Source organism: Astyanax mexicanus, chromosome 2, assembly GCF_023375975.1.
Source record: "Astyanax mexicanus isolate ESR-SI-001 chromosome 2, AstMex3_surface, whole genome shotgun sequence".
Taxonomy (NCBI): domain Eukaryota; kingdom Metazoa; phylum Chordata; class Actinopteri; order Characiformes; family Acestrorhamphidae; genus Astyanax; species Astyanax mexicanus.
The window spans coordinates 63073013-63098877 of NC_064409.1; the positions used below are offsets into that span (position 1 = coordinate 63073013).

The following is a 25865-nucleotide window of genomic DNA, read 5'->3' on the forward strand; positions in this document are numbered from 1 at the left end:
TTCTAGCCCTCTAGCCCATGCCTGGCAAGAGGCATGTAGTCAAAATATTCAATTACTGTACAGCTCTGGAAAAAAATAAGAGACAACTAAAAATGATGAGTCTCTTTGATTTTACCAAATTGAAAACCTCTGGAATATAATCAAGAGGAAGATGGATGATCACAAGCCATCAAACAAAGCTGAACTGCTTGAATTTTTGTACCAGGAGTGTCATAAAGTTATCCAAAAGCAGTATGTAAGACTGGTGGAGGAGAACATGCCAAGATGCATGAAAACTGTGATTAAAAAACAGGATTCCTGAACTCTTGAAACTTTATGAATATTAACTTGTTTTCTTTGCATTATTTGAGGTCTGAAAGCTCTGCATCCTTTTTGTAATTTCAACCATTTCTCAATTTCTGCAAATAAATACTCTAAATAACAATATCTTTATTTGGAATTTGGGAGAAATGTTTGTAATTTATAGAATAAAACAACAATGTTCATTTTACTCAGAGAATCCTTTTCTATTGGCAATACTTCTCTTCCTGAATCATGGAATTGTAACACAATGAAAAGAACAGCTGACAAATTTACATTAGGTCAAAAAGTGAAAAATGTGTGCATATTTATATACACACACATCCAGTACAAACCACAATTTTGCTTTCCCTTACAATTCAACTTTAGTAATTTGGTCCTCTTTTAAAATGACTCTGTAGAGCACATACAGCTGTAGAATCTGGTGAGCACATCAGTGTTTGATCACTGATCACTTAGCTCATCCCCATGTTCCAACTCATTACCTTTTTACCTTTTTATCACTGATAAGTAAGAACAGCAGGTGCACATCCAGGAGCATAACTCAGGTTAATAAGTAATGAACAGCGTAATGATCCTCCTCAGTACAAATATGATTCAGTATCAGCAAGTCGTTGCATTACGTTTCATATTCATGCTCTGAGCTAGTTGCTGAATAACAGTGAACAGCCTGGCTGCAGGTAGGACACTCTCCAAATCAGAAATAGCGTTTGTGACAGCCAAGGTCACCACAACCATCCATCTTATATTTAGACATTGTAGTTGCAGCCGCAGTGACATCAGCAGCATTACAAAAAAAGAAAGACCCATTTGGTTTCTATATTTACACACACAAGCTGCCAGCGATATGTTTCAGTGATAGCATTGAGATATATGGCCGTGCAGTCAGCACTCCTGACCTGCGCAGTTTGGGTTTCCCTGAGCACGTTCGTTACATTTTAACTTGTTGACAGCTCTGTCTCCTGTCCCTCTGCTGTGTGCTCTGAGGACGGGTCAGTGGATCCAAGCCAACAAAGCGTGTGTCAAATTTCACCTGAGAGGCAGAAACAGCAGCCATTTATCATAGCTGGAGGATTCTGCGCTGGCCTTGTGCTTTAAAACATGATTCATATTCGGTCACTTGAGATTAACTGACGATTTCTGGGTGGCTATTTAAAAACCCACATTTTTTTTACACAAAAAATTATGGGAAGGACACGTCTTGTGTTGTACAGAGTACTGAAAGAGCGTGACTTTGGAGAGCCATGTTCAGGGATCGATTACCGTACTTTTCAGACTGTAAAGTGCACTAAAATACTTTAACTTTCCCAAAAATCGTGAGTGCACCTTGTGTTTGAATTCTACCAGTCAGGTTGTAAGGAGCAGTAAAGCCACTGTGCTAAAGTGAAGCCTTATACAGGAGTTTCAGTTTAGTTCTCCAGCAATATTAGCATTACCCGCTAATCGCTAGCTTTTTGGCTTTTTTTGATGCTAACCTCAGCTAGCACTGCCATCTAAGCTTACTGCAAATAAATGAAAGGGCTTTTATTATGTATTTGAAATAATGTAATCCTCTCTCCAGTATTTTTTTGTTTTAGTATTGACAGGATATATATACATACATACATTTTATTTTTCTAAGGATTCACAACTTGCAATATTAAGGAAATCATATTTGTATCAGCAGATAATAGAAATCTTGGCATAGGACAAAACTAAAAAATATATATCTGATCAATTTAATGAACATTAAGAAGCAGAATGTTTTGGTGATGCTGGGCTTTTTTGACTATCATGAGAATTTATTAAATGCATGTTTTGTTATGTTCTGTACTTATAATACTAATAGAAATAATAATATTTCGGCATCAGTTAAAACATTAAAAGAAATGTATGTAGAATTTTTTTTCATATCGACATTAGCCTTCTATTCCCATGTCCTTAACAATAAACCCCACACTAGTTTTTAGTAACCCTACAAAAATAAACATTTCTCTATAAAGCAAATATCAATGGATGTAGTTTGCATATCTGCAGTTTGTACATATCTGTGCTGGCATTCAGTATCAACATAAGCAGATATTTATGTGAAAATAGCTAATACTTGAATGTCTGTAGATCCCCAAGGAGCTACAAGTTTTTAAAAGGGAGACATCACGTAAAATTCCATTTAAACACCCTTTAAATTTAATTCTTTTTTTTTATACAAGAAAAGGGTCGTGTCTCATTATCAGAGCATGAGTCAATACATTGACTATAAGAATGCCATTGTTCACACTACTATTTGCCACTGAAAGCAACAGATTTGCATCATTCTTGGTCAAGAAACAGTGCCACACTTTCAAGTTTCTGAGCCTTTTGTGTCCCTATCTTACCCGGAGGCCTTTCTTTAGGCTATGGTGTGTACCGCATGTCCTACCGTCCAGCCCCTCAGTCTGCCTACACCCTAGGCGGCTACTGAACCATCTGTCAATGGCAGCTCAATGGAACATTCGGCAGCAGGGATTACCGTGAGCTTAGAAATGGCCCGATTTGTCGCTGCATAGGAAGTCCTATTCTTGTACTTCAATGCTAGCTGGGTCTATCTACTGTACTTAACACTGACCCATTTACAAAGCATGCTAGGCAAATTCAGCACGCCTTCCGCTGATGTAATCTGAAGTGGACTGAGCATTGTGCCAAGGGGGACACACCATTATCTATGCGTGGATGTGTGCTACCCATCCATTTATGCCCTCTTTCACTTCCTTCCTTTCTTCATCCTCACAATGGACTACATGGTGGCCTTTGCTTGTGCTGAGGCTTCAGCCCGGGGCCATGCCAGGAACCTTGAGCTGGTTGGGGATGGGATGGAGGGGGGCAGGGTGGATGAGGGTGTTCAGCTGGAAGTACAGAAGCACTGCACGTGCCTAGCCTGTGCTCTGCCAGTGGCTACACAAAAGAGGATGATGTCATGCTTAACCAATAACAAAGAGACTCTAGTGTCCACCCTGTCCCACCTCCCTCTCTTCACCCAGATAGCTCCAGCTTTATCCAGACCCTGCATTAATCACGGGCATTATCCTCTTTACTGAGGGAGATAATGCGGGCGAGCCAGCCCCAGGCCGAAGCCAGGGAGAGGGAAGGGAGCACGGCGAGGCGAAGACATGCCACTCAGCTCGTTCACATGGCGTAGGGCTCTGCCAGCGGATCAAGCCCAAGAAAAGAAGTCTGCTTGCCTTTGGAAACCAAATGGCAAACAAAGGCCTAGCGCCGGCACGCCACGGTACACCAGGCCAAATCCTTCTCAAGCGTCTGTTAGCCATTATCTCTTAGACATGAGGTTACGCAAGATTACAGAGGTTACAGCTCAAACTCTAAAGCACAGAAAGAGGTGTGTAAGAGGTGAGAACTGTGCTGGTAATGTTAAACAATGTTGATTAATGGATGACAGCACTGGCATGTTTGTAGAATTTGTAGAATTGTTTGGAGAAAGAGATGCAGAACTGTCTGCAGCAGTATAGGGGACAGTATTATGGCAGAAACTTGCCTCTGAATACTGTGTCCCCCTTAACAAGCCTAGAAATCATGTGGCTCGTCTAATAAAACTGATCAACTGATTTGGGGGCTCTGAATGATCCAGTCTAAGCAGACTCAAGTGCTGCTACTATGATTTCAGAACTGGAGATACTCAGGTCACGCTGTTTGCCATATCAGACAGAGTCCGAGAGAGCACAACTGGCCTTGCTGTCTCTGGGTGGGTAGATGACGCTCTCTTTAACCCATCACTCGCAAGGTTAGCTGATGAATCAGAGCTGGGTCGCTGTGCTTTCCTCAGAGTGCGCTGGCTACCCAGTGATTGTGCATCAGCAGCAGTTTGAAAAAAGAAATGGCTGCCTTCATATGTGCCAGAGGAGCCACGTGCTAGTCTTTACCCTCCTAGCGTTTGGGGCATTGCTAAGGATACAATTAGAAATACAAAATAAAAAAAAATAAAAAATAAAAAAGACCAAACTTAAGGTCCAACTTTAGCCTGGCACAGAGCAGGTTGTATTTCTGTTAACTCAAGAATACTACTGAGTTCAATCAAAAACATAAAAACATCTTAGGGACAGCTGTCTTATTTACAAAAGAAAAAACAGGTTTTGCGGCAGAGCAGGAGATCAGACTGAATTGCGAGAGTCCCCTGGGCCAATGCCGGAGCGTTGTCAGTCCTGGGATGAGGAATTAATCTTACAAGCCAAGAGTGAAACGATCTCATTACTTGCTCATATCTTCTATTAGCCTTTTGTGCTCTTTAGCAGAATAGGGCACCCGCACCTGGGGTCTGTCTGTATCAGTGATGAAATAGAGGAAGAGGAACTGCGAAAAGAAAATGAGAGCACCAGATAAGCCTGAGCTGGACTGACTACATGCATGGCAAGACAGGCAGTCTTGCCTGAAATTTAATATGAGGAACCAAAATAATGAGTTTTTAACCGCCACTCGAATCAGCAGTCTGATCTGTGCCACTTTAGAGGTCTGGGTGACACTGATAGGGCAAGTATGAGTCATGCGCCCCATAAATATACACAATAGTAGCACAGTAACTATATATTGATGATATGCATGTATATTAATATCCACATTCAGTCATGATGCAAAACATTTTCCCCATCACTAACAGGATTAATGGTGTGATGAATCAATACATGCACAGGGCGCCATGGACTTGTCTGAGTAGGCCTGCTTGCGGATCTTCTATCAGTGTTGTCATGAGCTCATCGGGTACAGAAACACTGCAAAAGTTTGAGCCATTTTAAAGACAGTTGTTTCGGCTTGGTTTTTTCCCCCAAAAATTCTCCAAAAGACTTTTTTAGAGCCCCTAAAAAAATAAAGTATTTACATGCCAGCTCGCATGGCTGGAAAAAACGATGTCATATTCAATGCAGATGTCATGAAAAGTGCAAGTGTCCGATTTCTGAGCCACTGATAAGCAATAAACCTACAGCGCTCCTCCAAATATAGTACACTAGGAGGATTAAGTGCACACACTCGGCAGATGACTAGAATCAGAGTTCACCCATGCCTTCTCAAACCAGTTGTTGGCTCCTAATTACAAACACCTAATTACAAGGATGGCATGAGTATTGTGTTAAATACGTACATAAGGATTTGTTTTGTTTTGCAGACGGGTGCCAGAAGAGGGGCTTTTCAATGGGTTTTTAAATGTAAATATTAATAAATAGTGATAATGCAATGTGTAAAAGTCACTGAGTGCATAGAAACCTGACCAGCCACAGGATCTAGAGGTTTAAAACGAAAAAAAAAATATATATAGAATTCAGTATTGTGATATTATACTGTTATTACTATACAAATTATATTGATTTTTATTCAAAATAATTTAAATATCCGACACTGCACATCCTGTAATGTGGCAACAGATCAGGCACACTTTGCAGTAGCGATGCTTATATGATATATTATGCAGTTCTAATTAAAATATTTGTTTGAGACAGTAGTTCAGTTTGTGTTGTGTGTGAATGCTAGAGAGCAGTGTTGTACTTCAGATCCCAATGTTCTGATTGCATAAGGTAATGCTTATCAAACAGACTAGATACTTGCAGATGTAAAACAATAGCAAAGGTCTATTTACCAAAGGAGAGCCAATAAACACAGCGAAAAAGCCAAACCAAGCCAACAATAAAGACATGGGCAGAATCGAAAGTACAAAACAAACAGGTAACCGAAAGTCCAACAGGGGCGTCTTTAGAACAAGATACTAAATACAAGAAAACTGGTCAACAATGAGATTAAACTATCAGATAAAGTTCTAGGTATGCAGAAATGTTGGCAATACTTCGCCAAGAAGTTAAAACTAAAGTATGAGTGAGTATTAATACAGCAAATGAGTACTCCTCACAATATAGAGTTAAAAGAGTTATTTCTAAGTACTTGGATGATGTAGGGCAGATGAACTGTCCATGATTGGGTTACTGATGATTCATAGTGACCATTTACGAGTCTGAGTATGAGATGATGTGACTTGAAACAATTGGCTTTGTATAAAAAGTTCAGAATGCCATTACTATGCTTATATTTTATTTAGATTGTTTATATGATCTGAAAATCTCAGCTCTCTTTATGGTCCTGTGAAAATTGTAAAACAAATGAACCTACAGAAAACAGGTCATCCTACCATACAGTATTTAACATAATGACTGTAATTTACGGAAAAATCAAATCTAATTAAATTATGTTAGAATGATCATTTTAAAAATAGATCCTTTTCTCACACTCTCTCACACTCCTGCCATACCTTGACCTTGCCATTGGGCTGCAGGAGCTCGGTAACCGACACCTTATCCTGCTGCAGTCTCCTCTTCACCAGCTTGGAGCAGCAGACATTGACGGCGCCGTGCACGTGGGAGGCGTTGTACTCGGAAAAGGTGCGGCTGTCGATGACCAGCAGGCGGCCGGCCCCGCGCTGCAGCAGCCCGGCCAAACGCTTGATGTCCATGACACTGCGACGGCCCTTCTCCCCCGCCATGGAGGTGCTGCGGAGCCCAGGCAGCGCAGCTCCGGATAGGGCTCACTCGCCCTGACGAGGACCGGGGCAGAGGTGTGGCTGGGGGAACGGCAGGCTGGTCAGATCACCGCAGCAGCAGCAGCTTAGGGACTGACCTCACGGCTGCCATGCTGTCTGTGGAAAGAGAAGAGAACATTTAGGAGCTACAATAAAATAAAACCATGAGCTAAGCAATGCTGCACACAATCATGATTACCGGTCAAAAGAGAGAGAGCGTCATCACACACACGTACTTTAGAAACATGAGGTCATTAAATGGCATGCACCAGCAATGCAGGTTTGACAAAAGCGCTCATTGTCAAAGGTTTGTTGGTAAAAGAAAGACAACAATAGCAGCTAGCATTATGTTTAAGCTACAGATGACTGTACGTGTGTGTATGCGTGTTTGTTGTCAGATTTAGAAATGCTTTTGTTTGCCTGCTCGTGAAACAGGAACCAGTAGAGGTGGTCTAAATTAAGCTCAGGGAATTTCAAAGCTTGCCCACTCCCTGATGAGCAGGTCGCACAGCATACACTGTCACATTAAAGCTTCAAGAACTTCACCTAACGCATGCACTCCTCTCATCTCTCCGATCCGCTAGCATTAGAAAGCCTATTCTTATCACAGAGGCAGTCAGAGCATGGCCAGGCTGACGTCCACACTGAGTGAACAAACAGTTTTACAACAAATTTGCATGATGACAGTGCATATTTTTCAATCTCTTACTGGTCTGTCTCAGCAAGCAACTGCAAAGTCTGCAAACCATCCCTATTATTTCAGCATTTCTGATACAGTGTTTAGATGCTGTGCTGTGCCAAAGTCTGAAATTATCAACAGATGATTAAGTGAGAATAAAAACATAGAATGAAAGAAAATGTGTCCCTTATCACCCTTTATAATAAAGCAGTAATTCAAATGTTTCACAAAACCAAAATTAAAACTATTGCGCTAACACTCGTAACTTACAAGTACAAACCACTGTGATGCAACAATGGTGTTTCCCAAAACCATAATTTCTCCATACGTTCCCGACCACTGTCAATGTTATTTGTATTGTTTAAACTACAGATGTAAATCTGTGGTTAGAATCTTAGAAGCGTTCCTGGCCCTGGTCATCTATGGTGGAAGAAACTGTCAGAAGAGGGTCGTCATAATGTCCGGACGCTATATATATTATCATTAATCTTGCTGTACAAACATTTAGAATGTTTAGAAACATTAGAAACATTTTGAACACTTAAAAAAAGGCTCCTTTATAATGGGTTTATAAAGAGTTTATAGAGGCATGTATTAATGTTAATTATTAGGTTATAAACCATTAATAAGCAATAACAACACAAAAAGGAAGGGTAACAGTGGCCTGCAGTAAACCAAATAGTGATTCCACATTCATTTTTATATTGTTAAACCTCAGATCTTACTAGATCTTACTTATCTTACTTTGCCTTTTCCATCAGTCATCATTAACATTTCTTTTAATAACTTTATTCATTTGATTATAATTACATATTAAAGGACTAAACTGACTTTTTTATAAGCTATGTTAAACAAGCCATTGTCACCGTTGTACTTTCTGTCTTGTAAGACTTATTGATAATTTTAAAGTATTTATCACTTAATTTATAACCAACTCTTTTATAAACTATTTATAAACCCTTTATTAAGGAGCCCTATATTAAAGTGGTACCAATGTATGGTATGTGTGTTCATATTATATATATATATATATATATATATATATGTAATTGCAAATCATAATTGGGATGTTTTTAATAACACAAATAAAACATTATTTGGCAAATAATTATTTGGAATTAGGTTTGCTCCAAACGAACCCAAAAACATTGTAGAACATTCAGCAGCAGTTCACAATACTGTGGCACAAACAAGAGGCATCCTTTGTTAAATAACTAATCTAAGATCCCCTCTCATCAGCTTCAAATTTCTCAAAACTTTGTGGATGGAAAACATTGCAATAAATCTTTATAAATATCAGGCATTTCATAATATTATATGGTAAACCTGATCACCTGATCTGATTTAGGACTAGGTTTCTCTTATAGTCACTGTATCTGAGGGGAACATGAATTAAACTCAGTCAAAAGAAAAGGCTCACTATCAGTGGTGGCTGTAGTCCATCACTACCTGCAGACACACACCACTAACAGGCTGATACTGAAACCGGGCTAATAGCATTTGGCTTTGCTGGAGTGGCCACTGCCACTCTGTCTGCTCCTTATGACACCACTTCACTCTACTCAGCCATCCAGATAAAGATGGAAGAAAAAGCAATATGTGAGACAAGTGCACTTACTTCCTGAAAAGTAACAGGAGTGTTTGAGTGTGAGTGTGATTCTTCAAAAAGACGATAAACTAAAGCTTTTAAATCCACCTTCAACTCTAGGGCTACAGTCACGCAGCAGGTAAAATGAATGAACAATGAATCTGATATTTCCAATTCAGAGCCACTTTTATATGTGCTATTGAAATGTAATGCAAATCCAATGCGACTCAGGAATTCATGTCGTTTCAATTCATGAAGATTTCAAGTCAAAGACAAAGAAAAATATGGACAGTAGAAAGAAAAAAAAGAGAACAGTGGAAAAACAGACCTCTTAAAAATTATTTAGGGTGATGTCTCTGTTTAAACTAAATTAGAAGGCATATATCACAATACTTTAATATGTATTAACAAAAAACGCTGCAGCATCAAAGGAAAATAAAGAGTTAAAAAAAACTAAGTTTAAAGAAATCAGGGACTTTTTTGCTGTACAATCAAACGAAATCTCAGTGATTTTGCTAAAAATGAAACTGAAACTTCACGTGCAACATTTCTCTTTTTCACATGCATGTCAGTTTAGAAGTGAGAAAAATAGGATATTGGTCTCATTAAATGATAGTTTTAATAACAGCCTTAGAGAATTTAAATACCTGAAAGCCCGGATCAAAGTCTGAACCAAGGTTCATGTGTTTGTTAGACTGTACACATATGGTTATTATTAGTTTTGGTTTCATACTGCAGTTTTATGAGCAAAACTAAATAACTTGCCCTGTAACCCTGTAATCCCTGAGCTTTTTATAGGTGATGCACTGAATCCGACTGCATTTTAAAATCAAACTCTTTTTGTGAGCAAACACATCATGCAGCAGGGTTAACCTACAGTTACAGTAGATACAGAAATCACAAGTGTAAGATGTTATACCCATACTGCTGTGTGATGTGTGCATGCGAAAAGGAGTCAGATTTCGGCAAAACACCATTTTTTTCCTTCTTAGGTTGTTGTTGAATGGATGACAACTGCCTGTGTCAACTTTCTGTAATTGTTCTGTAAGTCTGAACCCCCCAAAATGATTGTTTTCACACTAGGTGTGAAAGTGTTTTCACACTAGGGGTGTGCGATATTGTCTCTGATAATTTCAGAATTGCTTTGTTGATGATGCACAAGCTGATGTTATCGAGTATGCTTATCACTGGAGGAAAAACAACAATCGAATCGCCTTTACACAGTGTTGGGAGTAACGGCATTAAAACTAACGTTAGCGTTACTAACGCCGTTACTGTTTTTCAGTAACGAGTAATCTAACTAATTACTATGACTGTAACTATAACGCCGTTACCATTTCCGACACCCCGTTACTGCACGTTACTTTAGCCGATTTTTTTGTTTGTTTTAACTTTGCTTTGCCCTGGTTAACCCCTCCTCTGTCCGGTGAACTTGAGCTTCTGGCCGCTGTGCCTGTGGTTTGGCGTGGTGAAGTGAGGCACAATTGTGACGATTTGCTTGCTCTAATCAATTCAGTGATTGCCGTGGACTGGCCAAGTTCCGAATTAAGGACGTTAAGCTCTTTTTAGCTGCTCCGGTTTTTGTGGTGCTGCTGCTTTCTATTTTAGAGTTTAAATTTTCTGCCATAATCCGACCTGACCCGAGGACCGGCCCGAAATCGGGCTCCTATTTTTATTTTATATAAAGCTCTGGTGTGATAATCACAATGTTGCTAAGTAACCAATTATTATTGTTCACTAAAGCGAACGAAATACCGAAAACTGAAAGTGAAAAAACATTTGTGTTAACTGAATCTAATAAAAACGGTAATTAAAAGGAAAAAAACTACCTCGAACTGTATTTTGTGTTTATAAAACTAACTAAAACGAACTGAAATTATTGATAGAATACCCTCATTTTCGTGTTTAATTTATTTATAAGCGCTGTTGTACAGCGCAGTTGTACAGCGGGCGGTGTTGTGCCGAGCGCGCGGCACCTCGTGGTCCGTTAATTTTCTTCTTGTGTAAAGCGCTCGCACTATAGCTGCAAAACACTGAAACTGCAGAATTATGTATGGGATTACAATATCCGCGCCAGGCAGATGAAAGAGAAACAGGAGATACAGTATGTGAGAACATTTACCTGTGAGTAGCTCATACCAGAAATATCTCTTTCTCTCTCTCTCTCTCTCTCTCTCTCTTTCTCTCTCATGTTTATTAGATTGATCTCTCTGATGAGATGTGTGAATAATAAAAACTAGCAAGCCCACCCTAAAAACAAATTAAAATTTACTGAACAGAAAAAAGTAAAACAAAATAAAATTAAACTATAATAAAAATGAAAAATGTAATCACGTAGCTCTGGGGGCACGTGAACGCCTCCGCGTTGACTAGCACTGTGTGTAGCTGTTCTTAAAAACCATGTTAATTAAATAATAGTTCTATGCTTCTATGTTAGTGTTAATAAACATAATTCTGATCATATTTTGCTCATTCAATCAGCCCGAAAACAGACAGTTTATGGTTCGGGTTTGGTCGGGCTCGGGCAGAACGTGCACGGGCTCGGGCAGAACGTGCACGGGCTCCGGCTGGGTCGGGTCGGATTTTTTGGGCCCGATCTAAGCTCTATTCTCTTTTGGTGAAGCTGTTATATTAATACCATTTTAACGAACATTAGATTGTTGTTTTTGTCCATTATTTTGTTTTGTTTATATATACATATTTCCTTTGAGTGTGGCTTGGTTTGTTTAATTTCATCCCCAGATGCGTTTTTCCGTTTTTTCCGTTTTTTTTTTCAGTATTACAAGTTTTAGCAATTTTCTTTGCTTGTGTGGAGAATTTCGGGTTGTTTTTTTTTTTAATTCGTTAGATTATATTTTTGGGTTTATTTTCGTTTGTTATTTTTCTAATAATAATAGTTATTACATAATTGATTTCCTTTTTTTGAGGGCGAATAATAAAAGTAACGCAATAGTTACTTTTACTGGTAACTACTTTTATAGTGGAGTAACTCCGTTAGTAACGAGTAACTATAACTAATTACTTTTTCAAAGTAACGTGCCCAACACTGCCTTTACACCATGTGTTCACTAGGGCATGCTTTGATAGACTGTTTTGCATGCACACTAAAATGCCTATGTTGTGTGCTGGCCCTGTGCTTACACTGGCAAGCGAAAATATTCTAATTTAAAAAGCATTAAAACTACCCCTAATACGGTTTATTATCGTTATCATCAAAATTACAGAAATTATTGAGATATTGTTTTAAGTCAATATTGCACACCCCTAATCATGGATCAATTCCTCTACTAGTCTAACCAAATTTTTGTTTGGACCAAAGTGAAAAGTCACAAAATCCAAACCAAACCAGGAAGGTATTAAAGCACCTTGAAAAACTTTAAATTTGGTGTAAAAATCATATTTGGCTGTGCGAATGCAGCCTAAAAGTAATGCAAGTTTGATTCACACATTTGTGAATGGAGTAAGCAACTGTATAAGAGGAGTGTCTTGTAGGCCAGAGAGGCTTCCCTCAATCAGAAAGCATTTGCCTGCCTTATAGCTCATCTAACACGCCAGTCATAAAAAATACATGCCCTTGGCTGCCTTTGTCCTTCTCTCCCTTCCTAATGGAGACTTAAGCACAGCTAAAGTGAAAGTGTAGAGAGATAAGCTTTCTCCTGCAGCAGGTAGAGAGATCAGCCCTGAAGGCTGCTGGAATTCAGACTTATAAAGAGACAGATACTTTCTTATAGCTGAGCTGAGTACGAGTTTCCTCGAGAGAGAGAGAGAGAGAGAGAGAGAGGGAGGGAAAGAGAGAGAGTAAAAATGTCCCCTGACTCGGCATGAGCTTGGTGTGTTATTGCACCTCAGTGAGCATCAGGGCAGGGCTGGCATGGCCGATAAAAACAAGCAGCACTACAGTGCAACAGAGATGCTGGCTAAGCAGAAGCTAACGACAAGGCTAGCAGCTTCCTCCCCATATCCAGCATCACAGCAATTCACCATTCCACCATTCTCCTCACAGTCAGTTAGTGTCTCTCACTGTCTCTCTCTCTCTTTTTCTGTCTCATGCTCTCTCTGCAGTGACTGGTATTGGTTGGTTGGTGGGGGGGGGGGGGGGGGGGTTATTGGATGATGTTGTTATGACTAGAAAATCTGCTGTACCATGCAGGGAGAGTGTGTGTTGTTTATATGAGTGAATGAGGCAGAGTGAAAGACAAGTCACACTGCGACAGATATAGAAACAAGCAAAACAAAACCCTGTATCTCCAAAATGAGACAAACCCCCCTTTATTTTTATGTTCAGAGCCATTTTGGACCATTTCTTTTGGTCCCACCATCCTAACTTGCATAATCTACGCTAAATGGTTCTGAATGGTGCAACAAAGTTTTCATCCGTGTTGTTGACATTCAAACATAACCATGTATCTCCAGAATGAATGCCAACAAAGTAAAAAAAAAAAATAGAAAGGTCTCTACGATATTTTACAGCTTCTGTGTTACTGAAGAAGATAAATACTCCTAAATAATCAAATACCAGGAATTATGGAGTTTTTGGTGTCAGTTTCACAGGATTTGGCAACCAGTCTTCTTCACCGCAGGCTTGCCATATTGCCATATATTTGATTAATGCCACCATGTGGAGTAATGAAGCAGTAATTTTAGTAAATCAAACTAGGGGGCAAGTAGATCATTTATAATCTACATGTTTTTTGGGTACTTTTGGACATGTCATGGTACATTGGAATTTTTCTTTTGTGTCAAACACCAAAAAATGCATTAAATGTAGCATTTAATTAAATTGTAGCAAGTGTTTGTATGAACAACAGCACTGTATATTCATAAAATTGTATTTTTATCGTTACTGTACTGAGTTTTTGTGATAAAAGAACTGCGATTAAGGCATAACAAAAAAATAAACAGCAAACCCAATACGCATTACCCACAGAGGGAGCTCTTTATGCTGCAGACTGTGATCACATGACTAGAGGTAGAGTTAAAATCCAGAAAACCTTCAAGGAGCTTAAACTAATTTAGGGAATTCTTAAAATCCTAATTTACTGCGATAGAAATCCATACTAGGATATCCATCAGCAGTATTGCACATCTGATCATTTTTGTCAATATCTTGCACCCATACTGAACACAATAAGGTGAAATATTTTCTAGTCATGTCATGATCTTTCTATTCTCCATTTTTCTTATCTTAGGGCTCTTAGGACTTTATTTTTAGGACAGAAATATTAACAAAACATATTTTATACAAGATATAAATAATGACCATATTGAAATATGACACACATAAAAACAATATACATGTGTAATACGTGTGGTTTTCCGTGGGATGACATTCAATACAGTCTTGTGCAAACTATGCAGCATAAACGTCATAATTAAAGGAGCAGCATGACAACTTTATTTACTATATACAATCATCTCAAAGAACATAAGCCAGTACAGTTTGCTGAGTCAGTGAAATACTTACTTCGTTATCTATATTCACTATATTAAATAATACAGTTACTTTGACATTATGCTTAGTTAAGTTTTTTATATCATGCCACATCAGACTGAACATCACCATTTCTTTGCAATATATTGATGTATGAGTTTTTAGTCATACTGCCTAGCCCTAGTCCCAGTAATTTTCTTCAGCATCCTACACACCACACCCTCAGTCAGCCGTAAATACTTTATAAAGCAGGATTTGTCAGAAATGCTGGGTAGCATTATTAATAAGGCTAAAAGTGAGTTATGCCCATGCATCAGCAATATATACACTCTATCCCTTACCTCCTCTCCTATTGGACAGGCTGGATTTTCAGCTTGAATATTTTTTTTAATATTGAGAAATGAAGAAATCTTGAGTGAGGGAATAAAATCTAGGCTTATTTCTCAGTAACTTCCTGTCTCAGCTCCTTATAAACAAAGCCCATGCTGGGTGGCAGCGAGCCCAATCTGCGGCAGCACAGAGCAGAACTGCCTAGTAACCAGCCTCACACAAACAGCATCAGCAACATGGACGCCTGCGCCGTGATGCTGCTGAGCGCGCACACAAGCTTTCCCTGCACCACACACACACACAGACACACCATCATCATCACCACCACCACCATCATCATCATTCTCATCATCATCACCACCATCAACAGTCTACAGTAGGCTTTTTTTATCTAAAGCAAATGTCTGGATCATTAATTACTCTACACCACATATTAAAGACACAAAATCTCACCCACAAGCCAATGTAGTCTCTACATGCCTGCCCTGCATCCTGGCGCATCCTCACCTTGGCTAACAGCCAGCTCGAGTGCCTCCAGCCCCTCTGCTTGTCTGATCAGTGTGCTCACGAGCCCCCCTGCGGTGCGCCTGGGCTGCTGGAGCCGCCGGGACACGCAGGGCTGCCGCTGCACGCGAATAATGGCGCTGCTTCTGCTTCACAACACAGCCTGCCTGTGTGAGAGTGGGGAGGGTGAAGGGGAGGGGGGGTTGTTGAGGCTGGGCTGTGTGCACTAGGGATGGGCCATAATCTTCTATATATATATATATATATATATATATATATATATAGTCCAATTTAATCATTATAATATAATACAATACTAATACAGATACTAACACTTCCCAAAGTATTACAGCAATTACTATTTAATAATTTTGGCATCACATTCAAACACATGCAGCACAGTGTGTACACACTACATACTACTATCCCCTGATAGAATTTTGGCATGTCAGAGTAATCACAAAGTGTTTACTCAAGTTGCAGCTTGGAAATATCCACACGTGTATAAGTTGTGAGGGGTTATCTTGTGAGTGAGGCTGAACACTGGCCATTGTGCTCATGAAAAGTTCAAGGGAGGCCTGATACTGGGTGCCAGATGGATGGGACATGGGACATTCCGTTTCTGAGGTCAATCCATAGTGTAACATGTGTACTGGGAATATGCGTTATGAACTGAAAATACTACCACCCACAGTGGACAGCACAGTAAGTGGTAATGATCCTGACAGGCTGCATCTGGCTATAGTTTTCTGTGCAAACAGACACAAGCAACTCAGAAGGCAGAAATAAAATCCAAATTCAATGCAGGAGCCCTCCCACACAAACATATCCATTGGAAAACACTAAGGTAAAAAAATTGTATTTACTATGTTGAAATGGTAAAGCAAAAAAAAAAAAAACTTTACTCATACAGCATCAAAGATTGTTTTATTTCTGGGCCAAATCATAGCTGTAAATTGGCTTGTAAAACCACATCTGGATATATTTTTCACACATTCCCACAATTCCATTCCCTCTGTTCAAACAGCACAGAACAATTTAAACTTCTTGTTTTGAAAAACTGATTAATTAATCACAATACAATAATGTTAAAATGCACAGATAAACATATCATTATCTCAGTTAAGCTAAAACATTTGCACAGTGCTGCACAGTGAAGAAAATACTCCAAACTCCAAATTTAGTTTCTCTTCAGTGCTGCATTTGTATGTGTGGGTAAATAAAGAGAAGAGAGAGCAAAGAAAAAAACGTCTTGCAGAAAATAGCAAAATGAAAGCGAAAGGACATCATACTTTTTCTATTTTTAAACACAGATCGATTCCTAAAAAGAAACATCAGGATTAAACGTGTCGACACCACAGAACTGAACTGCCTGGCTCTGCTGTGACTGCAGTTATTGAAGTTATACAGAGGAGAAATATGTATTTACAGAAATATGTATGTACAGAGATATATGTATTCCTCCATGGTCTCACATTCACTTCCATAATCCTGCTCAAACTTGCTTATACTGTCACTGGCTCATACACACTGTATGTCCCTAATCAGAGCAATCTATACTACAGGAGGATCCAGTGGGGAACTGGTCGATGTTGTTTGATAATCAGGCCGATATGATAGATCTATTGCACAACAGCAGGTAAAAGAGTTTACAGAATAATGTGCTGGTGCAGATGCTCCAGTGCAGACCTGCTGAGGTTCTCTGGTTGCTATGACAACAAAGAAAGCTAAAAAAAAGTGACTGGACACAGAGATCCTGCAGATCACTGTGCATCACAGCCAGCAATAAAACGCCTGGGGCACAGGCCTCATCCATTATATGTTGCTTTTATTTTAAGAACTATATGATGCAACTGGAACATTAACAGAGATACATATTTCATACTTATGAGGAGTAGTGGCTGGTAAATAGTGTATATGCAGGGTAATATATAATTGTTTTTAATAAAACTGTTACCACTTTATCACTTTCTTTAAAGGCTTAATGATTCTTTATGGCGTCTAACCCTACACAACACCTTAATATTAATCTAAACTGTAAATCTGGTCATAATCCTAATCCTTAAAGTTTTTATTTAGGGTTTAAGATGGACCATCCAAGTAAAGTGTTACTGACACATAATAACACTATAGCAGTTCTTCCTTGCATGAATAGGCATCCATTTTTTTTCATATTCAAACAGAGATAAGTTAAGTTGCTCAAGTTGCTTGTGTTATGATGAATCCAGTACATATTTGGAAAAATCTAACTAATGAGCAGAGCAATTGTAGTTGAGATTATGTTTTAAAGAAAAGCTACTCAAAAATTATTCCTTTATTATTGTTATTAACAACATTTTGATCTGTAGGTTTATTATTCTATTATAAGTTCTTACATTTTTGTAAAAACAAAGAACAAGATTAAAGATAAAACAACAAAGTTCTATTTTAGGTTCTATAAAATGTATATTAATTATGTAAAAATTTAATTACTAGATACTAAATATAAGAATAGGATCATTATTAAGAAAATCAAGAAAATACCAATAATGTTAAGAAATGAGCATTGTTTTAAATGTGTTTTAAATGAGTATTGGTCCAGTAGTTTTGCTAAATAGTCTTATAATAGAAATATATGGGGTGTTCTGCATTTATTTAAAGGCTGCTTCTGATTATTTTTACACCATTTTAGATACTTATCATACATTTTAAATGGTGAATAGCACCCTGTAATAATGCCAGTTTGAACACACAAAATAAAGGTTCCTTAATGGTTCTTTTCTTGTAAACAGGAGGACCTGTAACTGACCTGTAAACTACACATACCATAAAGATACTGTATGTGGGTGTTCCTTAAATGTTCAAAGGGTTTTCATACATCTTACTTATATATAAACAAAATAACCACCTCACTGAAAGCTTTTTGGGGTTAGAAGAGTCAAATTACATTGTTATCCATCTACATTATTATTATTTTATCTATAGTTATTTGGTGTATCAAATCTACATGGATTTATACACATATTACCGGTACCATTACTGAGACAACCTTCTAGTGTGTAATTCAGTAATCCTCAGCACAAGCTTACAAACAAACAAAAATACATTACCAATTAAACTCCCAGGAGAGTTACCTGGACAACAACTAATGAACACTAGTGGAAGCTGTCTACCGAAGGCCTTTGATTCATTAGTGCTCATGTTAGGTTCAGGTTGCCTAGACAGTGGCAAATGACTATGAGTGCTAGCTATCTGTTAAAGGCCTGCAGTTCATTTGTGCTCATTAGGCTCAGGTTGCCTGGACAGTAGCAACTGTCCACTGGTGGTAGCTGTCTGTTAATGGCCATTTACTTGTGTGTGTGTGTGTGTGTGTGTGTGTTTTTTGGTTGTCTTGATGTACAGCCCAAACAATAAGCTGACAATAAGTCGGTTTGTTTATGTAGAGCATCAGATTAAAATACCAATACCGAATACCAGAAACATTTTAGAAAATATGACAGTTCTGCACTAAAACAAGCACTTCATCTATGAAGAAGACACAGACTCTATGGAGAGTAGTGGCGGCTCAGTGGTGTGATAACAGGTTTGTGGGTTCGATAACTGGCCATCTGGCAGCACTAAGGAGAGTTCTCAGACGGTTAACAAAGAAGTTTAGTTAAAGTCTGCAGTGTGGAGCTATTACAGTAAAAAATAAATCATAACATAACATCTGAAACTACGTAAAACTATTGTGCTGTAAACGCTCTGTTTTACCAGCAGCCTAACTGCAAGTCTTTCTTTAGTTTTTAAACCACTCCTGAAAATCAAGCTCAGAAATAAACAGAGGCTAAAGCTAATGCCAAAATACATACACTATAAAACCCCAAATCATAGCACATTCACCTTTTAATACAAAAGTTATTTCACATCAGCAGTCAGCAATCAACGCCAGATATTAGTCTAAACTGACCACCACCACAAACACACTTAAAAACTATGAGCTGAGTCGGGTAGCTTAATAAGACTGGATTATAAAATATTAACTACACTATCATACAGTACTTTATATCAAAGTCAATTAAAAATGAAATTAATCAGTTCAGAATGTCTTATTACATAAACTGTTACTGAAAATAAAGTGAATTTACTTTGGTATTAATAACACATCCTAAACAGTGTGACCATATTTATTATTTATATATACACAAAGATTGGATAGGTATCTACAATCTACTATCTACTATCGGTGTCTACTCATAACTCACGTTACATTGCACCTATCGGACTTTCCCATACTATAGACATATGGTATTGCACTGTAGATATAGGGTAAATATAACTGAAATAATCTAGTATGTGTGTATGTGTGTGGAAGTGCAGAGATAGATGAGTAGATGACAGTAACTATGAGAAATATACACGGTACAGAATGAGTTGTGTGGGAAATGCAGGGTGAAGTGTACGTTATTGTGTATATTGTTTAAGTTAATTGTATAGTTTCTATTTTATTTTACTTATTCTACTCTATGTTGTAATTATTGTTCTCTGCATCCTACTGGGAATGTGCACCCAAGTTTTTTACTCCCTGAACACCTGTACTCTGTGGTGTGACAATAAATCTTATTTGATTTGATTTTATTTGACTAATATTCATCAGAAAGCACAAATTGTATTGGTGGGCCAAATACCCTGGTTGGGACATTCCTACTAATAGCCCTAATTATTATGCAAAAAACTAAACCTAGACAACACACCATAGCATGGTTTGTAAATAGTTCTTTACAGATTTAAAATTCCATTCGCATACATGTACTATTGATTCCTAATATTAAGTGTCCAGGAGTAAGATCACTAATCTCCAATGTATTGCTATTCAAAGCCATTCACCAACTGATCTCAGGTCAACATTCTTACACTAAGAAGTTGGTTTCAGATCAGTAGAAAAACACAGGATTTAGCATTAACAAGCCAGTACATCTCTGTTCTCTATTGCTGCATGTGGACTGATTCCCATTCGCTTAGTGAACAGTGATAGGTAGCCCCCTGAGGAGCTAAGCCCTGGCAGCTAGTGAGATTAACAGTCTCTGCAGGGTCAGCGTATTGCACATTTCTCCCCTGCCCTGTCCTGTCCTGTCCACTCCAAGCCTTCATCTTACACACTGCAGCACTGTGCTTTATGCACAGGGATAGTTAGACCCTAAACCATGCTCAGAAACACACAGGCCAGTTAAAAAAAAAAGAAGCCAATGTAAAAAAACACACAGAATACAACTTTTTAAAGCTTATTAGTGCTATATATTGTTTTAGCACACATGAGATCTGCAGTATAAATAAAATACAGATACAATACAGATAAAAAACACTGTTGATGTACAGCAAGATACTACATACTATGTTATTTTGCACACTATTTTATCTGTATGCTATACAATTATTCATCATTCCATTATTTTAAATTAATGGAATTTGGTAGTTTACTTTACATTAAGTTCACATATACAACTCTGAAAAGAAATAAATGAACTGAATCAGTTTCTCTGATTTTGCTATTTATAGGTATATGTTTGAGTAAAATGAACATTACTGTTTTATTCTATAAACTAAGGACAACATTTCTCCCGAATAAGAATATTGTCATTTAGAGCATTTATTTGCAGGAAATGAAAAATGGCTAAAATAACAAAAAAAATGCAGAGCTGTCAGACTTCAAATAATGCAAAGAAAACAAGTTCATATTCATAAAGTTTTAAGAGTTCAGAAATCAGGATTTGGTGGAATAACTTTGGGTTTTAATCACAGTTTTCGTGCATCTTGGCATGTTCTCCTCCACCAGTCTTACACACTGCTTTTGGATAACTTTATGCCACTCCTGGTGCAAACAAGCAGTTCAGCTTGGTTTGATGGCTTGGCTGCTACACTCTCATGCAAAACTGAAAAGCCGTAGCACACAGTCAATATCAATAGTTCTGTATCAGATAATATCCAGATACTGTAGTCCCACAGGCCAAACTAATTAGATGTGACATCGGAGTGTAATCCAATGTTACTGTGTACAATGAGTGCACAGGGAATACTGTGAGCCTGGAACACACAGAACCACCAACATCAGCAATCAACACACCACCACCAACACCGCCACCACAATGACTGAAACAGTAGCGAAAATAAGTGCATCTCAGGTACACTGTATTACAGTTACTTAGTTACTCTTTTAGTTTACAAAAGAGAGAAATTTAATTTACCTCATATAAACTATGTTGTCAAAAGTATCCGCTTGCCTGCATTTGGTAATGTGAGGATTGGACAGGGCTGCTTGGCCATGGAAACCCATTCACTAATGTTCAATAATTTGAATGGGTGAGAAAATACGTTTGGCAATACAGTGTAGATTATTTGGTCCTTTTACGATTAAAATGTCTTTTAAATTAGTTGAAATTAATTTCTACACACTTTGTTCTCAATACTGTTCCTTTAAGACTGCAAAAACTAAATTAACAACAATAAAAACTTGTTCAGAATGAATTTAATAATAAAGAGAGGAAAATCTGCCTGAGAATGTCATCACGAGCCATTCTGGAGCATTTCAGTTGTTTTATACATCAAAAAAGTATGTGACTGTGTTTAAAGCTGCTGCTGTTTTCAAATGATCTTAAAACAATCTTTCCCAACCTCTGTCAATTCATAACCCAGTTAACCCACTACAAAACATTCCATGGCCCATATGAATCAAACAGCACAACAATCAATCACATTGATCGATAGGCATGAATTGCCTCAGGGTCTTTGCTTATGTTAGACCATTTAACCATTTATCTGTAATAAATGGATAAATCCATACAGTACGGTAGAATTTTTTAATCCAGACTTGCACTAAAATGAACAAAACTAGCTTGCTACCACTATATAGCTTTGTTGGTCATGTGATTGCACAATGACAGACCAATCAAGGACCTTGACCTAAATAAAATGTTTTATTTTAACCCATAATTGACCTCTTATTTATAATGTAATTATAAAATATTTATAAAACGATGCAAATGACTCTCACAAAAAACTATGTTTACACTTTTGCTGTTTTTTGTTTTATGTTTTTACATAATTTGAATTTAGCTGTTGTTCTTTACTTTACATCAGAACAATTCTTTGAGCCAAGATAAGGCTTAATCCCTGTCTGCTATTAGTTTACCTCAAATACTAACTGCTCTATTTATGTACACCTATATATTTACACTTTAACAGCAATAATAAAGCTCTGATGCATGTATTATGCCTTATTGTATCCACAAAGGCATGGCATTAATGCAGGTTTGTATTGTAAGCAAACAGCAGCACAAATGATTCTACTGGTTAAATCAGTTAGCAGGTCAGTCTTCAAGTAACTGATCATGTGCATTTATCTGCATGGCTGGAATAAAACCTGCAGCCACACCAGGGCCATATGGATACGTTTGGACACCCCATGCTTTAGACCAGACTTGGGCACTATAAGGCCCTCGGGCCACATCCGGCAATTTGGTTTTCCATAAAAAAGCCCTTTGAATAAGTATCCACCTTAGCAATTAAACTGGATATCACTGCACTTGTTCACTGAGCAAAAAAAAAAAAAAAGAAAACCAGCAAACGAGGTAACTACATTACAAACCAAATAGTCATGATAATATTGGTGTTTTCACTATGTCTAATTGTGAAGTCTACTCTTACCAGCAACTGCTTATCAAAACCATATAATTACATTATTTTTTAAAGAGATAACACTAACACTGAGCCAAATTGTGATCAGTCAGTAGGTACGGCCCCCAAAAAACAGTTATCATGTGGCGCCTTGGGAAAATGCATGGCCCAGCCCTGCCTAAACTGTGTGTATAAGTAATATATTGCATATAATACTAAATGTGATGTAATAAAAATGGGGCAGTGTCCCAGGATAAGGTTTGATTAACACCCCTGTTCTGATGGAAGGACCACCAACTGTAGACACTGTATAGAAGCTCTGACTGACAGCAGTACAGTAGGCTTTTGTTATTATATCCATATAGCCATGATTTTGCTCAAAGATGGAGAACTGAGATGCTCTGGGACCCAGCTTAGTGCATATGTCTGGAGTGCCATGGGCTCAACAAACTAGCCCAATTTTTATTAATTAACCATCTACTGCATACATAATGTAATCAGAACCACCTCCACCACTCCACAGAACACAACATCTACACAACATCCTCAATTTACATTTTACAGCAGTTGCTGCTGCAGCCTGTGACAGCCCATAGGTGCTGCTGATGATGGGTACAACAGAACAACAGCTACACCCACCAACGTCTGGAACGAGGGAATCAGCAGCTCCTTAAAGAGAGAGGGCATTTAGAACCTAGGGATGAACCAGTGACCAATATTATCCAGCAACAGAGGCATCACTAGCCTTTTTTGCTAGTTGCTATTCCTTGAGCCCCCCTAACAGGAGTCCCGGCACCTCTGAAAGTGGAAGCATAAAGTTGTGTTTTTGCTGTTATGTTTTTAAACAGAATTGTGTGTAAGTGTGTCATAAGATAAAATGTTCAAATACAAGAAAGTAGATCATTAACAGAACTTTAAGAATAAAAATGCAGCTCCCTTGCAGGGCAAATATACAATCACTTTCTCTCCAAGCTGCTGTACATTGAGTGCATGTATTCACACAGGCACACAAAATTAAACAGCACTCTTCATGCTGTTGTGGTTTGAAGATTTTTTGATTTAGTAAACTAATGCTGTAGGCTGATAATCAGACACTGGTTAAACTAAAGTAAGAGAGGCTGGCTATATGTGGTGCTGTTGGTTAGTTTGTGTGTTCATATTAAAGGTGCTATATTAAAGGTGCTAGACAAGTACTGTCTGTGCATCAGCTAAATCTATAATCATGATATAATCTATTGTGTTTATTTGTATGTTTGTTCACATGTATAACAGTAAACAGTATTTTATCTAGTCATGCAATAATGGCCAATGCTTCAATGACTGTGACTCCACAAACACACAGTGTGGACTGTAGTAGTGATTAATAAAATTATACATTTTAAAATATAGAAATTAAAAAGGGTATAATTACTTTATGATATTCTATTATCATTGTGTCAGTGGCATTTAGTAGTCTTAAAACTACAATAAAATCGTTACAATGTCGTAACAATTTGTGGGACGATAAATTGTCCACACAAAAAAACGATGGTGTTATCGTGACAGGCCTAGTAGTGTCAGAGTTCTCCTCCACCAGTCTTACACACTGCTTTTGGATAACTTAATGCTTCCTCTTGATTATATTCCAGAGGATTTCAATTTGGTAAAATCAAAGAAACTCATCATTTTTAAGTGGTCTCTTATTTTTTTCAGAGCTGTATGAGAGTAAACAGTATTTTAGCTAGTCACACACAGTGTGGACTGCAGAAGTGATAAATAAAATATTAAAATATGATTATAATTGCTTTGTTAGGATATTGTATTATCATTATGTCAGTGGCATTTAATAGTCTTAAATGACAACAATATCATTTAACACAATTATTTCTGGGACGATATACTGTCCACAAAAAATATCTATGGTGTTATTGTGACAGGCCTCGTAGTGTCAGAGTTCACCAGTGCTCTCCTCCATCCAGTCGTGCTCGTGACCACAAGGACGCGCGTGTCGGCGGTGCGGATGTTTATATGTCGCTGGCCTGGCTGTGACAGCCCGGGCCGAGGTGAATAACACAAACACAATGCACATTTCTCTAATTCCCCACCATTCATTCAGGCGCTCGCTCACTCACACGAACCGTACCGTCTCCGGGCTCCGCGCGCTCCTGTCTCTCCGCTCAGCGGCTCTCCTCCCTGCGGGACGCAGCGCTCCGGCCGGGCGCCATCGGCCAACCAGCGGCTCACAGTGTGTTTACTAAAGCCTGGGTCAGGATAGGTATAAAGGGTCCGGGGCTCGTGGGCTCGTAGACACACACACTCACTCACACGCATTCACCACACACACTCACTCACACCTACACACACACACACACACGGCGGACAGTAGTCAGTCATGCGCACTAGAACAGCGACCCCGCCGCGGAGCTGCGCCCACTCGCGAGCCGCCGCCGCATGGTGTCCGGGCCTCAGGCTGGAGCTGCAGGAAAAAAACACCCGGGCCGCACACAGCCACTGAAAATGAACTGAGGATGAGGTCATGCTTCAAGGGGGGAAAAATGCGCTTGACGTCACCCCCAGCCAATCAGAGTGCGAGGCTCAGGGCTTGGCTGACGTCAGGGCTGTGATCCGCAGATTAAAGGGCCACAGTGATTTGAGAGGATGCGCAGCTCCGCCTGCTTTACACACTCTCACACACACACACACACACTTATTTACACAGACACACATAGCAGAGCTATATTTATTTACCCAGATATATTAATTAATATTAATATAATAATGTGTTAGACCCATCCTACTGATTATATTGATTGCAACATTTAAAACAATTTATAACTCTAAATTCATATATTTATTTTTAAATGAAAAAAAAAAACCCACCAAGAAAAGGGCATTAACA

General features: G+C 38.5%; 1 protein-coding gene across 3 annotated transcripts in view; it reads right to left on the reverse strand.

Annotated features, from left to right (window-relative positions):
* dusp8a (dual specificity phosphatase 8a) overlaps window positions 1–25473 on the reverse strand; it is a 71334-nt gene extending 45861 nt beyond the window's left edge. Inside the window, exons 1-2 of one of the 3 annotated variants that reach the window (XM_007228082.4) lie at window positions 25110–25473; window positions 6560–6943 (exon numbers count right to left, since the gene is read on the reverse strand). In XM_007228082.4, coding sequence (XP_007228144.3) covers window positions 6560–6790 — 231 coding nt within the window. In that variant the 5' untranslated portion in view covers window positions 6791–6943; window positions 25110–25473. Of the gene's footprint in view, window positions 1–6559; window positions 6944–15311; window positions 15328–15361; window positions 15489–25109 lie in introns of those variants that run through there. The other 2 variants (XM_022672121.2, XM_022672122.2) reach the window with 2 other exon arrangements.
* Between the last annotated feature and the right edge of the window lie 392 nt (window positions 25474–25865).